The sequence below is a fragment of the Solea senegalensis genome, linkage group LG8 (genome assembly GCF_019176455.1).
Source record: "Solea senegalensis isolate Sse05_10M linkage group LG8, IFAPA_SoseM_1, whole genome shotgun sequence".
Taxonomy (NCBI): domain Eukaryota; kingdom Metazoa; phylum Chordata; class Actinopteri; order Pleuronectiformes; family Soleidae; genus Solea; species Solea senegalensis.
In genome coordinates, this window is record NC_058028.1 from 25,202,090 (window position 1) to 25,218,340 (window position 16,251).

Here is a 16,251-nt window from a genome sequence, read left to right on the forward strand (position 1 = left end):
AGCAGCATCCGTGAAGAACAGGCGTGTATGTGAACGTGCCATGGTGCCAGGGTTGGAAAGATGGCGGCTTCTGCGTTCCGCCGAGGTTTGCTGAGTACTGTCACTTCGTACAACAGGAAACACTCACACAGAATACTGAGTATCGCAGACACCAGCCACAGCTTTCAGGCGCACAGACAGCGGCTACAATGCCGGGCCTGCGGCTTGACCGGCGGTGTTCAGCTGATGAGATTCATGTCGTCACGGTAAGAGACGCAGCCAGTGTCCTGTCCTCCCTTGTCAATGCTAAAATGCTAAAGACTTTAGCTTAACTACTTGCTCTCCAAAATGACAGCTCAGGGGCACTGGTCGCACTTAACCGAGTGGACAGACGCATCAAAATGGAGCCTCTGTTTTGAGAATGACATTTAAACATAACCCAATATCCAGCAGCGGAAATGGAGAGTAGTACAGTTGTCCTCTGCTGCACAGCTAACTAGCAAGCTACCCGGCCAGCATGTGTTGTATAACGCTTGAGGATTCCTCCAGCCTTACCGTGCTGAATCAGCATATGTTTAAGTTAACCCTCACACTGGGAATTCTTCTGTATTACTTGTAATTTGTGTAGATGGATTAATGCAAAAATCTGTGTTTTTACCAACACAAGTTTGTCTAATCTGCACATTAGTATCACAATGAAAACATTGGAGGAATATGCCTTCTGAACGATATTACATGATGTATGATTTAATGTTAGATAACTGAATTTTCTATTCGCACACGTTTTTATCCTGCGCAACTTTAAAATGAACGTTTCGTGCCATGGTTATCTTAAAATTACTGAAATCACCGTAGAAAAATGCTTACAATTCTCAAAATGTCTCTAACTTTACATGTACCTTTGGGCATAACAAATAACGTTTTGCATTGTTCATAGTATAAATAGTATTTTAAAATAAGAATCTTAAATAACACTACTTTAGCCCTTCAGGTCCTGATGCAGGCTACTTAAAATAAATCACTAGGACTCTGTGAATTATCACTTTCATGAGCATGATATTGAATATAAGTTCCAGTGAATGCTAATGATTGTATGTACATTTGTATCCTACTTGCTATTTATGTTAGAACATTTCATATATTAAATATATTGGGAATTCATGGAAAGGTACCTCTATAGGTTTGTTTTTGGACACTTACATTTTCAACATGAGCTCAAGCTCATCATGAAAATAGCAAAACAAATTTTCAACTCTTAATGCCCTTAACATGCTATGACAAAGCATTTTGTTAGCCTCTGTCACCCTGGACATGTGGTTAGAGCTTATAGACTTAGTGCTATCACTAGTGACACACATATCAGTCATATTGACTCTGCACACTGCCAGTGATGGAGCAAAATCTAAATGTTCAAGATTTTATGCCATTTCTTTTATTGTTGTGCGGTTGCTGCAGTCACACACGCCACAGTTCCATACCAGCAGCAACAGCAACTTGGGACAGTCAGTGCATTTTCATGAGATTAGAAAAAACAGAATTGTTTTGTTTGACTAAAACTTTACCTTAAAAAGTACATGTTAGTCTGACTGAAATTGTCCTATCAATCAAATGTCTTAAAGTTGGACAAAAAAACTCAGAAAATGCGATTTGCAGTTGGACTACTACTACTACTGCATGTCATGTGATACTTCAGGTGGACCAGACTCAAGGTGGCCTTGGTGCTCTGAGCATGCGCCATAGTGAATTGAATAGTTCCCACCTCCGGCTAATACCCAGAAGAATAATATGAATGCAACAAAAACATTGACAAAATTCAGACTTTTTTTTGATTGAAAAGCAGACTGATTTTATACTCTGCCAGCTTAAAGAACTGTTTTTTCTTGAGTTAATGATTATTCTAGATCGTGCTCGACATGCAAACAACTCACAGCATGCTAAATCAGAAACCAACAAGCTTAAGAAAAAGGGGTTTTCAGTAGAGCTGAAACGATTAATCGATGAGTCAATTATTACTCGATTACTAAATTAATCGACAACTATTTTGATAATCGGTTTGAACTTTTTTCATCATTAAAACAAGATTTTCGATCGTTTAAGCTTCTTAAATGTGAGTATTTTCTTAATTTCTTTGATCTGGATAACAAAGATCATTAAAAATGAATCATTTTGGTTTGTGGACAAAACAAGACGTTTGAGAACATCATCATTTCCAGGTTTGACGAACACCGATCCACATTTTTAAGGTTATATGATATTTTATGGACCAATCAATTAATTTAAAAAATAATCGACAGATTAATCGATTATGAAAATAATCGTTAGTTGCAGCTCTAGGTTTCAGCCCCCTTGTGGAGCAAAGGTGAGCACACTTCATTCAGTATATAAATTGCCCACTCATGGTTTTATACAGGGACAATGGTAGTGGTTCCAGTTGAACAGTGTTGTCAAGCTCCTTGACTTGACTGCAGAGAAATGTATTGACTTGCCTGCTTTCATGGTGAAGGGAATAGTTGTGTCCACCCGGGCTGGCTGATAAAACATCAAAAATCACAGTTAGATTTTTTTCCAACATTAATATAACGAATGTTAAATTATTAGATATTATGTTAAATGTTTTGTGCAGATAATACAATACATGGACTCTTTTTTTTTAATTTATATTTTACTCCAAATTCGTAAAACATTTTTATACATTTTGTGACAGAAATAAAGCAAATACACAAAGAGAATTAAAAAAGTAACTGTTTTCTTCAACTTTCTATAATTCTTTTTGTTTGCTTTAATTTTTCACAATAATTGTTGATTTTGACTTATTTGAAACTAGGGCTGAACAATTACTTGATTAATCAATTACTAAATGAATCCTCAACTATTTTCAAGAATTAAACCAAGTTATCTTATTTTTCAGCTTCTTATAAGTGAATATTTTCTGGTTTCACAAACTGATTTTATTAAGAGAAAAATGCTTAAAAACAGGGTCCTGTCTAAAGGCCACAAAATTGCATCTACTTAGATCCAAAAAGACTGCAATGAAAGTTATTGTTATGACATTTTACAACCTTTTTTGGTAAACAAATTCAACTACAGTCATGAAAAACATTTAATTACCAGCAGCAAGTAATGGATCCATTTTGTCTCTAAAAAACTATCATAAAATCTCAAAATAATTTGAGAACATTTCCAGGTTTGAACAGGTTTCGATTGACATTTTTCAACATTTTATGGACGAAACGATTATGCGATTATTCAAGAAAATAATTGACAGGTTACTGGATTCTGAAAATAATAGTTGGTTGCAGCCCTATTTGAAACCTTTTTTTATTTTCTTATTTTTCAGTCCTAGTGTTTATAAACAGCTGTTGTCTCAAGGTCCAGGCAGGGTTTGCAGTTGCTATGGTTTGTCTATATTTAGATCTGATTCATTTTGTTTACACACTGTATTGACATTTCTCGGATTCTAGCCGACTTGGGAAGGAACAGCAAAGTTTAACATGTACTGCAACCAGGTGCTGTGCTGTAGCCTTATACTTGTGTGTGTGTGTGTGTGTTATGTATATTTTATGTATATATATATATATATATATATATATATATATATATATATATATATATATATATATACACATATATACAGTATATAAATAACAACCACACAGTGGTGTTTGTTTGAATGTTTGATTTTATACACAATATTGTCTCCCACACATCTTAGGAATGAAGTAGCTCAATAACAAAATTAAATGAACACAATTGAAGGAAATTGAAAGGTATTTACTGTATGTAATGCCTATAATCTCTATAATGAGCATTTATCACTAATGCTCTAATCTCTTACTGTTGCTGCTAGTTTTTGTGTTTATTCACTGTGGCTGCACTTTAACTGACTATATTGAAATAACCAACTCCATTACAATATAAGATATTTGATTCAATGTAAGAAAAGATCAATTGTATAATAGGGCAAGATTTTGTATCACTTTTGTCTTGTTCAATACAACTGACTAATGTCCAATGCCTATATCAGTTTGATAGTCTTTTTTTTTTAATCAAATTTTAAATAAAGCAGCTGAGCAGTGTCATCTGTTTTGATCTATTTACCACTTGCTACCTTAACTGAGCTGTGGTCTATGTGCTTAGTGAAGCACTTACATGATCAAGTGATCCACTTCCAATACTGACGATCAAACCAGCTCATCACTACTGAAAACAAAGGCCAAATGAAAACAAGTATGTCAGTGCAAACTGTTATTAAATATTTCTTACTTTGAGATTCTATGATAGTTTTTTTTAGAGACAAAATGGATCCATTACTTGCTGCTGATAATTAAATGTTTTTCATGACTGTAGTTGAATTTGTTTGCCAAAAAAGGTGGTTAAAAAGGTTGTAAAATGTCATAACAATAACTTTCATTGCAGTCTTTTTGGATCTAAGTAGATGCAATTGCTTTTGTGGCCTTTAGTCAGGACCCTGTTTTGAAGCATTTTTCTCTTAATAAAATCAGGTTAGGCACTAGGCAGTGATTATTTTTGTCCAATGTGGCCTTGATATGAAATAACCTGAAACCAACTTAGTGTGTGATATTAAATCCCTCTGTCCATATATCCACCTCATTAATCCCCACTCTTCATCTCTGTTGTGAAGATTAGCTTTGCGAGGTGCACAGAAGTATGCATGTTATTTATTTGAAGTGACCAGCTGTTGTTGTCACTGGTAAGATATAAACTGTAAGTGTGTGTGTTGTTATGAGGCTATAGAGATTAGGTCGAATGGTATGTCTGGGCAACATTGGACAAGTGTAGATATTTTATTCAATCTTGTCAAAGTTGTGATTGAGATTACAACTGAAAAGAAGAGAGGCTGAAGGGAGGCGGGGCTGGGGCTGTAGGATTTTCCCTCCTATACAGACGATTGTAAATAATCTATAAGAGGGAAAATCCTGAAGCCTCTTTTCTTCACAACTGTAAGACTCCTGTGCGACTTAGATGTTTGTCCATAGATGATGTTGTTATGATAACATACACGTCTATATGTTATTGTGGTGACATGCTTTTCTTTTCATAGCTGAAGTAGTTTGCACACACACACCATACAACAGGCATACAACCACACTACCTCGGGTATTTTGGGGTATTTTTTAAAACCGATATATATAAATAAAAAAAATCCAAAACGATACAGCAGTTACCCACATGACTTCTCTTATCGACCACAACTTGACTATTAGCTGTGATGAAGAAAAAGAATATTTTAACTCTTGTGTTCAGTTTCACCTTGTCGTCAGTCCTATAACAGAAATCCTTGGTTCTATTTTTCATTATCGTTGTTTCTCCTTAGTTGTACCTTTTTCAAACAATTCAATCAGTTGTAGAGGAAAACAATCTACTTCCTGTGTACCTGAAAGATCATGTGATATAGTTTGTTTTCAGGTTTGTCAGTTGGATCTAGATTACCTCTGACATAGAGCTAAACCACTTGTCAGGATTAATAGTATGATTGTGGCTTTACTGTAATTTGAAGTGCAGCAAAATTATCAATGCTGTAATATAATGTCATTCTGACTTATGTTGCAAAATAATCTGTACCAAAGAAAATATTTTCTATTGTAAATATGGCGCTTTAAACAGAAAAGAATCTTGTTTTTAACCTTTTTTTGGATTTTCTTAGGTTAGACAGATATTGTGATATATCGTCATGATTGTCTTGCAATATCTTGATTATCAGATGGATCGATTAGAATTGTGGCTGTTTATCTCAACAAGACAAAGTTTTTTATGAGAATAGTCCTTGACTTCCATGGGATATTGAGGTACTCTGGAAGGCTGCCAAAGAATGGAACGTTTGGGGCTAGTTATTTTGGTACTATTCCTTATGGAAAGGCAAAAAAATAATAATGAACTGTTCCTCTCGGTGGAAACATGGCTTTTGCTATGCCCAGTCTTTAACTCTAACTGGAATTATCACAACAGAACACCAAACCTTAATAAAATGAACGTAATTCTAACCCTAAAATCAAGTCCCAACACCCAGCAGCCATTTATAGTTGTGACAAGCCACCAGAAAGTGCTTTTAATTGTGTTTTTGAACCAAAATGGTTCTTTACAGCTGTAGAGCGACAAGTACTCACAGAGACATAGACACTTGTAGGGTTCAGTGTGTAATGGTGTTGCCTGTTTTTGCCAGGAACAGGCCTGAAGGGAAGATTTTGGAAACAGTAGGAATGTTTGAGGCTGTGAAGCAACACGGAAAATATGAAACGGGACAAGTAAGGCACACATTTAAATATCAATAATGTGTATTAAGTATATACTTGTTTTTGAATTTGTTTTCATTGTAATGATTTCACAGTGCAGTCTGTTTTTCAATTGTGATAAATCAGTAACTTTGTGCACATTTGTATGATCCCGTCAAGTGATGGTAATCCTATCTAACTTATGCTTTATTAAACCTCCTACATAAATAATCTCACATGGACTTATCCTTAGTCTCCTTGTTGTTGTTGTGCTGTCCTCAGCTCTTTCTCCACAGTGTGTTTGGCTACAGAGGCATCGTCCTGTTTCCCTGGCATGCCCGACTCTACGACCGAGACATCACTCCTCCCATGTCTGACAGGTAAAACCCCACTTCTGGCTCCAGAATGCACCAACATGCCCTTATTTGCTTGGTATTTGTTGTGGATTCTCAAACTTAAATCCCATGGTTTCCGTCTTTGCTTTTCTCCTTCAGCAAACCTGATCCCTCAGGAGCCCACGGTTCCAAGGAGGTGAAGGGAAAGACTCACACTTACTACCAGGTCCTGATTGATACCAGGGACTGCCCACACATAGTGAGTTTTTTTCCCTGTAGCCACAGCCTCTTCCTTGAATGACAAACATGACATTACTTTTTTTATGTGAATATTAACAAAATGAAGGTTATGCCATTTGTAATTTAGCTCCAAGACACCCACTTTTGTTCACTGACTGTGGGACACTTGCATGCTTTCTTAATTAACACACTGAATAAATGGGCTTTTTTGGTAGTGCTGACCAAAAACTTGACATTATAGAAAAGTTGTAATTTCCCCCTGAGTGAAAGTTGAGTACAGTTTTTTTTTTTAAATTCTTTAGGGACAAGAACTAACAAACATTTATTACAAACAAACACATTTCATAAATACAAGGCAAAACATGTAATGGCCTTTAAAAAAATGGCTTTATGCTGTGTCTCAGTGTTTGCCTTGTACATAAACACAGTGATGAATATTTAACCTTGGTTATGTTGATATTAAAGAATGTTATTTATTGAGGTCTATATTGGAATTGGCCCGGATCCTATTTCAGTGTGAACGTGTGGGCCGTTTTCTTGTATCTGTCACCAGTTGTGTGACTGTTGTTGCTGTGTGTTGTGTTGTGACAGTCTCAGAGGTCTCAGACAGAAGCGGTAACATTTCTGGCCAACCATGACGACAGCAGAGCCCTGTACGCCATCCCAGGTATGCAGCAGTGTACACACCAGTCTATATGCACAGACTGCACTAATACATCACTGTAGTTGTTGACCACCATTGGTTGACCCATGGTCCTGTATGTGATTGGACATTTGATCCATGTTTTGAGCTGTTGGAGCTGCATGGAAACAAATGACTTCTGATACAGAGCTGAAACACTTGTCTGAGATGTTGTTGTCATACAGATGTTGTGACAGTGTGTCTGTTTCTTCCAGGTCTGGACTATGTGAGCCATGAAGACATCCTGCCCTATAACTCCACAGAGCAGGTCCCCATCCAGCATGAGCTGTTTGAGCGCTTCCTCACGCACAACCCTGCCAAATGTAAACACCTTTCCAGTCTTTAGTTCAGTCTTAATTAGAGGTGTCACTATTCTTTGATCTAAAATGAAGTTTTTTTCTCTCATATAGTGCAGATGGTTTGCCTTTTTTTTTAAGTCTAGGATCATTGGTTTTACGTCATAATAACTAATTTTTTGAATTCCCATTTTGATTGTCTATGGTGTCGTGACTGAATGTCTATTTGTTTGCAGTGTACCACACTAAGGTCTTATTGTCAAATTTAAATAATTTATTAACAATAACGATTCAATTGGAAACTAAGTGTAAAAAAAGAAGAGACGTCATATCGCGTCATGTAGCTCTGTGTTGCTCTGAAGGTCCAGCAATCTTGTCATTATGTAGCATTGTTCCAATACGTCAAATGGATGTGAATTCCAGGTTTTTCCACCACTGAATGTCTGATGCTACAAACATGCCTATAGTGCACAAGTCCAATTTTGAGGAAGTTTGGCTGTAAATGAGGAATGGGAGGGGGTTCAAGTTTGTTCAGTGTGTCGCCCAATCAGCAGTTACCATGGGTACTATTAGTTGGCCACAGCTACAAAATTGAGACTGTGACACTGCTAGTCTCCATACAAACTAATTTTGCTTACTTCAGTAATTGTATGTTAACACACATTATGTTTACATGACATTAGTAAAAGTTTAATTGTTGTTAATTGAACTGTAACCACAGGTGTAAACATGATGGTTGTACAGGAACTGTACTAAATAGAATTTCTCAAAGTTGGCCTAACACACCCAATACAACAATAATAATAGTATGATTGGACATGTTCCACAGTTCCTGTTCCTGGGTTTTGGCCCAGAAATTATAGAAGAAGTCATTACTTATAATTAGAAAAAGATAACAAAAACAATCTAATTTTGTAACTATATGTGTGTGTGTTTTTGTGTGTAGCTCCTCCATTCGCAGCCAGAGACACTCTGAAGGCATGGCAGGAGAAAAACCACCCATGGTTGGAGCTCTCAGATGTTCACAGAGAGACCACTGAGAACATCAGAGTCACCGTCATCCCCTTCTACATGGGCATGAGGGTATGTGAATAATGAATGTGCTCTTTTTCTATCTACTTTCAGCTCACCCTGAATTCCTCTTGGACTTTTATCATTTTATCATTAACGATGCAGAATCTTGGGGAGAAATTGAAATGGGTAAATTAATGTATAATTTGTTATTTTCTGTAAAGGGTAAAGGAAGTATTTACAAGCAAAATTATTTCATTTTAACAGAAAACATTTACATGTTTCTGTGTTAATTAGTACTTATTGGACATCCTGGTCCACATGTTTTTAGCCCTGATATGATCTCTAAAAGTGATATAAGCATTATTTAAAAGTTGATTAAATAGTCTGTGCATGTGACACATAAAGATCCCACCCCTTATTGGGAATATAAATACGAGTCTGCCAGTTAAGTCATTAGCTTATAGCTGTGTGATAATGTTTTCCCTGATATCTTTTCAGTAACTAATCAAAATACTTTGTTGTTCCCAGGAGGCGCAGAATTCCCACGTTTACTGGGTGAGTAGAATTCTCACCTTCCTAGGTTGAAATTGAAATGGTCACATCTTATGAATACTTAGGCATTCTAATTGGTGAGAAACTGTCCTTTAAACTGCACATCGATGAACTTGTTTCAAAGCTGAAATTGAAATTGGGTTTCTTTTTTAGAAATAAATCACGTTTTTCATTGCGAGTCAGAAAACATTTGATCACCACACGTTTTTACCCTTTTATTTTTTTATGAACGCACCTGATCAGTTTTTAAAGAAATGGTTCCTTATATGCCGTCGCACATCTTTGTATGTCTGTAGACTCTCCAACTTCTGCCTACACATTTGTGTTTACACAAGTGTAGCAACTGCAGTCGATATAGCCTGCGTTCTATAGACATCGTACAGATGCAGGTCCCGAGAGTCTAAACTGAACTGGGCAAAAAGGCTTTAAAGTTTTCTGCCCCGTCCACTTGGAGCGCTGTGCAGAAGGACTTGAAATTGACACATCTCGTAGCTCTGGAGACAGTTATAAAAGACAGAGAAATAAGCTCAATTGGCTCTTGTGATTGCACTGTGTAGTCATGTAAATCCCACTCTTATTTCCTGCAGTGTGTGATCGTATTTTACTTGTGTCTAGTGTGTTTGGTGTAACATTCTGTGTTTGTGCTGCCGTCTTGGCCAGGTCACTCTTGAAAAAGAGGTTTTGAAATCTCAATGAATTTTTTACCTGGTTAAATAAAGGAAAATAATAGATTTATCTGTGGGAAAAATCTTGTTTAAAAGTCCAACTTAAATGTTAACACCATATAATGTACACCAGGGAGATTATAATCCTTTCCTGTGCCAGCAGACTCCTCAGTATAAATGGGTGTGTGTGTGTGTGTCTGTTATCAGTGGAGATACTGCATCCGTCTGGAGAACATGGGCAGCGAGGTGGTTCAGCTGAGAGAGAGGCACTGGAGGATCTTCAGCCTGTCAGGAACCCTGGAGACAGTTCGAGGGCGAGGAGTTGTGGGCAGGGTCAGCGCACGCACGCACGCACATGCGCACGCAATTAATACACAATAACAATAAATAACAAAGACAGCGAAGACAAAATACTTTCAGGACATTTCAACATACAGTAAATAATGACCTTACTTTTATATTTTTGCAACCCACCATGTCTTTACTGTCTCATGTCTCAAATTCTTCATAGTACAAGTGTTGAGGAAGGTGCATCGTTGCTAACCCACTTGGCAAGAATGACTGCTTTTAATTGATCTTGTTCACTGGACGTCCTTGCCTGACACAACAACACATCAGCTGTTGTTTGCTTTTGGCACAAACTTGCTTGATCTATGACATACTGACAGTTTTTTTGACTTTTACTCTCCTCTACCTTTACTTCTGAGGAGAAATGGTCACATGATATCACATCCCTACATTTAAATAAATGTCATCTTTCAAATAGTCAAGACAGAGAAGACACTAAACACAGCTTTAGGTATTAACTTGGTTCTATTTAAATTTATGATCAGTGTGTAGCAGAGATACCCTGGCATATTGTATTATTGAGCAACAAGGACTCAACAACTGCACAATAGACAATCCAAATAAAATAAACTTTGACCGTTTATTGCCTTTATGCCTGCTGAAACATAGATGTTGTCTTCCAACATACAGATTCCACCAGTTAATCACATGTTCAGTATCTTGCACAACAAACTATCAGGTATCAACAACCAATACAATCCTTAGCACAGACTGTAAAAATCTAAACAAAAAGCAGCATCACCAATTTAAATGTCATGTTGTGGGATGTTCATTTTTTTCTTAAATAAAATAATACTTGTGGTTGCTCGCATTTACAGCGCAGTCATTTAAAACAACTGTATCTGACTGATATCAGTAGATGATTCATTGTGGTATTGGTATTGGACAGAGCGACATCTCCACTTGAAACTCAAACTTTGGAGGAATTTAAACTCATGTCTGTATGTCATCACAGGAGCCAGTTTTATCCAAAGAGCAGCCAGCCTTTCAGTACAGCAGCCACGTGTCTCTACAAGCCCCCAGTGGTCATATGTGGTGAGTTTGCTCATGCGTGCATCAGCTCCCCGTATGCTGCATGTTCTTGAGTTGTAAAATGTTTTACTTAAACTGCTGCTCCTATTTGCTCAGTATTCCATCCTCTGTTGTTTTGTGATCAGGGGCACGTTTCGTATTGAGAAGACTGATGGTTCCCACTTTGACGTTCGCATTCCTCCTTTCTCCTTGGAGAGCAACAAGGACGACAAAGCGCCCCCTGCTGGCTACACGTTCTAACAGCGAGTACACGACCAATGAGGACCAGACTTGCTTTTAGTTCTGAACACACCTGGGTGGTCTTCACTTGCTCTCCCTCTACAACATTGCCTCAGTCTTCAGTGCAAGGCTAGCGTTAGTCAGGGTGTGCAAAGGGAACACATAGCATTTTCTAGCTCATCCAATGCAGGCCCACTTTGCCCTTTGTCTTTTACCGACTGTGTGCACCCAACATCAGTTTGTTATTGATGAATAATTACAGTGACAGTGGCAGTTGGCCGTATCATAATTTATAAGGAGGAATCCTACTGTCAAACAACACATTCATTGATTTTTATTTTTTTTAAGTGTCCATGAACTTGCGAACACATTCTGCTTTATCTGCATTATTTTATGATGCACAGGCAGAGAAACCTCAACAAATGCCCACTGTGTATCAGTGCGTGAGCAAACTGGAGTAACCAATAATCAACCCACTGTAACAGATGGAATCCTCTTGTCCTTTGTCGATGTATCCTCTTCTGTGGGAAACATTTGAACCACACAAATACATTAACTTTACACACGTTACACTTAATCCTTTCATTGTCTTTTTTCCTCTCCCAATTTTCAAGCATAACACTGTCCTGTTGCACCTGTCCACCTCTGTGGGGACACTTGTGTGAGGGAAATCTGAAATCTTGTGTCACAGCACCGAAGCACAGCAGACAAGTAGAAGTAGAAGCTGGTCGACAATTATAAACCAATAAAAACGAATGTGAATTCAGAGCTCCTCAAAGTACAAAAAGCTATAACTTTTTCATTATTATTTCATATTTGAAGTGTCAGTATTTGTCAGTGACACCTTTGGCAGTAGTTACAGCCTGAACTCTGTGTGTGAGATGCATGAGTTGAAACTTGTTGCTGAACTCGAGATAACTCAAGTGAAATACAGAATGTCCATTTCAAACACCAGCTGGGGTTAACCCGCGTCTCTGCTGCATCTGCATTAGAGATGGGCATGGTTATTCTCTTACTCAATTGATTATAAAATGTTAATCAGTTAATATGGCTATTGGTGAGCATATTAAAACGATATGTTACTAAGTGACTGATTCATCAGTCTCTTTATTTTAGGTGATTGTTTTGAAAGTTAATTTAAGTCCTGTTTTCTTGATCTGAGCTTCTAATTGCATCCAGTCAGTCAGTGATTTAAAAGATAACAAAAAAATGAAGGAAGGCTGAATACTTCAAGGCCATAAAGTGTGTTCCTCTTCTTCAGGTAAAGAGGTGAGAGTTGGGTGTCCGTTGGTTGTGAAAAGCAAATGCTGCATAATTAATGAAAGCAGTTGGCAGCCAGTGCCGCTGCTCCATCTTCCATCCCTGCTGCCTGTTCTTTGTTACACTGCAGGGTGAAAGGTTTTCTCTTTGCTTACATAAGCTTGAGGCCGACTTATTTTCTCCAAAGGTATAAGCCTTAATATTCTCACTGCTACAGAGACAAAAGAAGTGTTCTGATAAGTGATGTAAAGCATAAAAAGATGGTTGAAAAACAACTGTAAATAGAGATGTAATTAAAGGCTAAACCAATAAAACTTCCTTTTGAAAAATACATGCACAAGTGTGTACTCTTTGGCTATAACGGCTCATATTCTACTGTCACACAACATTAATCAGTACAACAAATATAATTCATGTAACACAATAACAACAGATTTGATTGTAATGGAAACATCAATATGTTAAATCCATTATATTTGCTGTGTGGCTGCATGCCAGCTGCCACTAGGTGTCAGTGCAATCTTTTTCATGATCACCCTCACCCTCTATCATTTGTGTCTGTGTTTACTTGTATTTATATACCTCTGTAGGACTTTCCCTGGCATAAACACTGCCCTTGTCAGGACCAGTAGTCCTTATGGAGACCAAAACCGGGTCCCAATGTGGCAGTACCAGAGGATTTCAGAGGAACTGGTTAAGTTTCAGATTTGTATTGTGGTTATGGTAACATTTTTTTAGGCTGTCCAAATGAACACTATGTCCTAAGAATAGACACACACATTGTCTGTATTATGATCACATTACAATTCAAAATTGGCTTTTTATATCTAATATAAAATTAATTCATTTGGAATTTGAGGGCTTTTTCCAATATGGAACTACATTAGACCCAGATATATTTTGTCTGCTAATCCCAGTGACTGTGGCAGTTGGCCATATCATCATTTATAAGAAGAAATCCTACTGTGTCAAAAAAAACCCATTCATTGATTTTTTTTTTTACTGTCCATGAACTTGTGAACACATTCTGCTTTATCTGCATTATTTTATGATGCACAGGCAGATAAACCTTATATATCTTATCTTATATCGCTTTTTTCCAATATGGAACTACATTGGATTTACAGTAGAATAATGGTGAATTTGTAGATGCATCTCAAATTATGACCTGTTCTCTCTATAATATTGTCCCACTATTTGCCATTTATGAGCATGTAGAGAGTAGGCAGGACAAAACAATCCTGAGTTTCATCCACAAAACTGCTGCTTACTTTTGTCAATGATAACAATCTTATATAGCGCCGTTAAAAATACATTGGGACAAAAGCGAGAGGGAGAAAAAAAGCACAGAAGCCACAAAATTCAGACCTCCAAATGTCAAAAAGTCAAAGTAGAGATGAGTGAATGATTGAATAAATAAATAGAGAGGATTTTGCAAGAATAGTTTGTTTTGCACAAAGATAAATGTTTTGACTCCGTCTTGAACTGTAAATGAATATATTTCTGGACTCTAGCAATTACTTGTTCGACAAAAATAAGCATGAAAAGCAACAAAACATGAGATAAGATCATTTTTATAAAAAGCTTGCTCGATGCCGATTGCACAGAAAGAGTGTGTAGTGTTTTGAAATGGATGAGTCATCGTAATACGTTATATTTAGCTCTGCCAGTGAGCTGCGCGACACAAAATTCGCGCACATTCAAATGGAGACTGGTTCAGTTGGTTCCTCCCTCTTCACCCGCTCACGTGCACTCGCTGCGCGCTACCCTAAACAGAGGGCGCGATACATACTTCGGTCCCAGCAACATCGGAAGGAGAGATAGAGAGAGAGAGAGAGAGAGAGAGAGAGAGAGAGAGAGAAGAGAAACCTCGTGTCTGTGTGTCCGTCTGCTGCTGTCAGAGGCTCTGCAGCCTCCACACAGTCCCGAGGACAGAGGCCGAGACAGAGGCAGCGCCGCGGGGACACACCAAGGCTCGTTTGTAGCGGGTTATAAATGACTTCCAGCAGCTGAGGAAGGACAGAGCAGAGAGAGGAGCAGACAGTTCGCTACAGGGACGTAAACATTGCCATGCCCTGCTTCATGCACCACGTCCCTCCATCCTCCTCCTCCTCCTCCTCCTCCACCTCCCCCCCCTGCTGCTGCTGCTGCTCTGGTCCAGGACAGAGGCATCAGTTTTGAGCAGAGGGAAAACACAACGCTGCCGACGAAGGTAAATATTTTGGTGAAGTTGTGTTCGGGATAGTAGGCTGCTGCTCCTGCGGGCCACCGTCTATCTCTCTTTCCCCCTTTCCCTCCTCCTCTTGTCTCTGTTCTTGCATCCTGCATCCTCCTGACTTTGCTGTGTCCCTGCTCTGCGGCCATGCTGCAGGCAGCAGCCTCATTCTGCGACCTGTTCCCGACCTGAGCTTCACCTTCAGAGATTAACAAGTTCAACAAAGGCAGAAAACGACTTGTTTTTGTTATGGGGATCATTATGTTGTCTTCTTTGATGTGGTTGTGATTCCCCAGAATGCTTCCAAACTGCACACTCTGTACAGATGTGATCACCCCTGACATCTTCATGTGCAAAGTGTCTCAAACTTGCACCAAACCCACCTCTGCACGACTGTTAGGTGGGACCAGTCTCACTTTACTGCTGATTTGAACGCAGCACCATCATGGGTGCTAAGCAGACCAAAGGCCAGGAGTCTGGAGGAGGAGCCAGTCCCCAGCACAGCTGGAGGCGGACGCCCACCAAGGAGCGTGGGGACATCCTGGCGTCCCTCATGCTGAAGTCTGGGGACAGGTTGAGCCGAGGTGGGACGCCGCCACCGTACCAGAGACGCATCGGCATGATCCAGGAGATGATGCTGATGGCCAAGCAGGGCAAACAGGACGAGGCTACAGAGATGCTGAAGACACTCCGACAGGTAAACACCCTGAGTGTGAGTGTGTGTGTGTGTGTGTGTGTGTAATAGGGGTTGAGTACGGTGGCCAACAGAGGCAAATGCACTGCAAACGAAAACAAAAACAATGCAAAACGGAAAACACACACACAAATCCCAAAACACCCGCAGGAGAGAAAACACGCAGTTTTCTCTCTTTAGGTCTTAAAAGAAAAATCCTGTCCACACCATAGAAAGGATGTAAATGTTGCAAAACAAACTCCCTTTTTGAAGCCTTGAGATTCATGATTTGACTGTCAACATGACACAGACATCACTTATCAACCAGGCTTTCCGCTCATCGTGCTTTATTGTCTATTTTCCTCTCAATGGGGACATAATTTACTGGAGAAGGACTGAAACTGGCACTTAAGACCAATAACTCCTTTAGGAAAATGTTTATTGACGTTATAAAACAAGTAAGAAATAACCTAATTGAGTTCTTTCTGCAGCAAGCTACTAAATGCAAAAT

General features: G+C 38.6%; 2 protein-coding genes across 3 annotated transcripts in view; both read left to right on the forward strand.

Annotated features, from left to right (window-relative positions):
• Positions 1 to 6: 6 nt before the first annotated feature.
• On the forward strand, positions 7 to 13,183 carry poldip2 (polymerase (DNA-directed), delta interacting protein 2). 2 transcript variants are annotated; one of them, XM_044032094.1, is made up of 11 exons: positions 7 to 245; positions 6,161 to 6,242; positions 6,492 to 6,589; positions 6,704 to 6,803; positions 7,376 to 7,451; positions 7,682 to 7,789; positions 8,709 to 8,845; positions 9,305 to 9,331; positions 10,201 to 10,326; positions 11,297 to 11,376; positions 11,499 to 13,183. In XM_044032094.1, the coding sequence occupies exons 1-11, from the start codon at positions 61 to 63 to the stop codon at positions 11,611 to 11,613; spliced, it is 1,134 nt and encodes a 377-aa protein (XP_043888029.1). In that variant the 5' UTR covers positions 7 to 60; the 3' UTR covers positions 11,614 to 13,183. The 2 variants fall into 2 exon arrangements, with proteins under 2 accessions (XP_043888029.1, XP_043888030.1); XM_044032095.1 differs by having other exon boundaries at positions 6,167 to 6,242.
• Positions 13,184 to 15,001: 1,818 nt separating this feature from the next.
• The window catches only part of lrrc75a (leucine rich repeat containing 75A), a 62,344-nt gene continuing 61,094 nt past the window's right edge, over positions 15,002 to 16,251 (forward strand). The window contains exons 1-2 of the mRNA XM_044032536.1: positions 15,002 to 15,064; positions 15,364 to 15,764. Coding sequence (XP_043888471.1) covers positions 15,513 to 15,764 — 252 coding nt within the window. The 5' untranslated portion in view covers positions 15,002 to 15,064; positions 15,364 to 15,512. The remainder of the gene's footprint in view (positions 15,065 to 15,363; positions 15,765 to 16,251) is intronic.

Bases quoted from the DNA above. Each gene is read 5' to 3' on its own strand.
- poldip2 (XM_044032094.1), top strand. From the start codon at position 61: ATGGCGGCTTCTGCGTTCCGCCGAGGTTTGCTGAGTACTGTCACTTCG. The intron at 6,590-6,703 runs GTAAAACCCCAC...TTTCTCCTTCAG, and splicing joins ACTCCTCCCATGTCTGACAG to CAAACCTGATCCCTCAGGAG. The intron at 7,452-7,681 runs GTATGCAGCAGT...TGTTTCTTCCAG, and splicing joins AGCCCTGTACGCCATCCCAG to GTCTGGACTATGTGAGCCAT.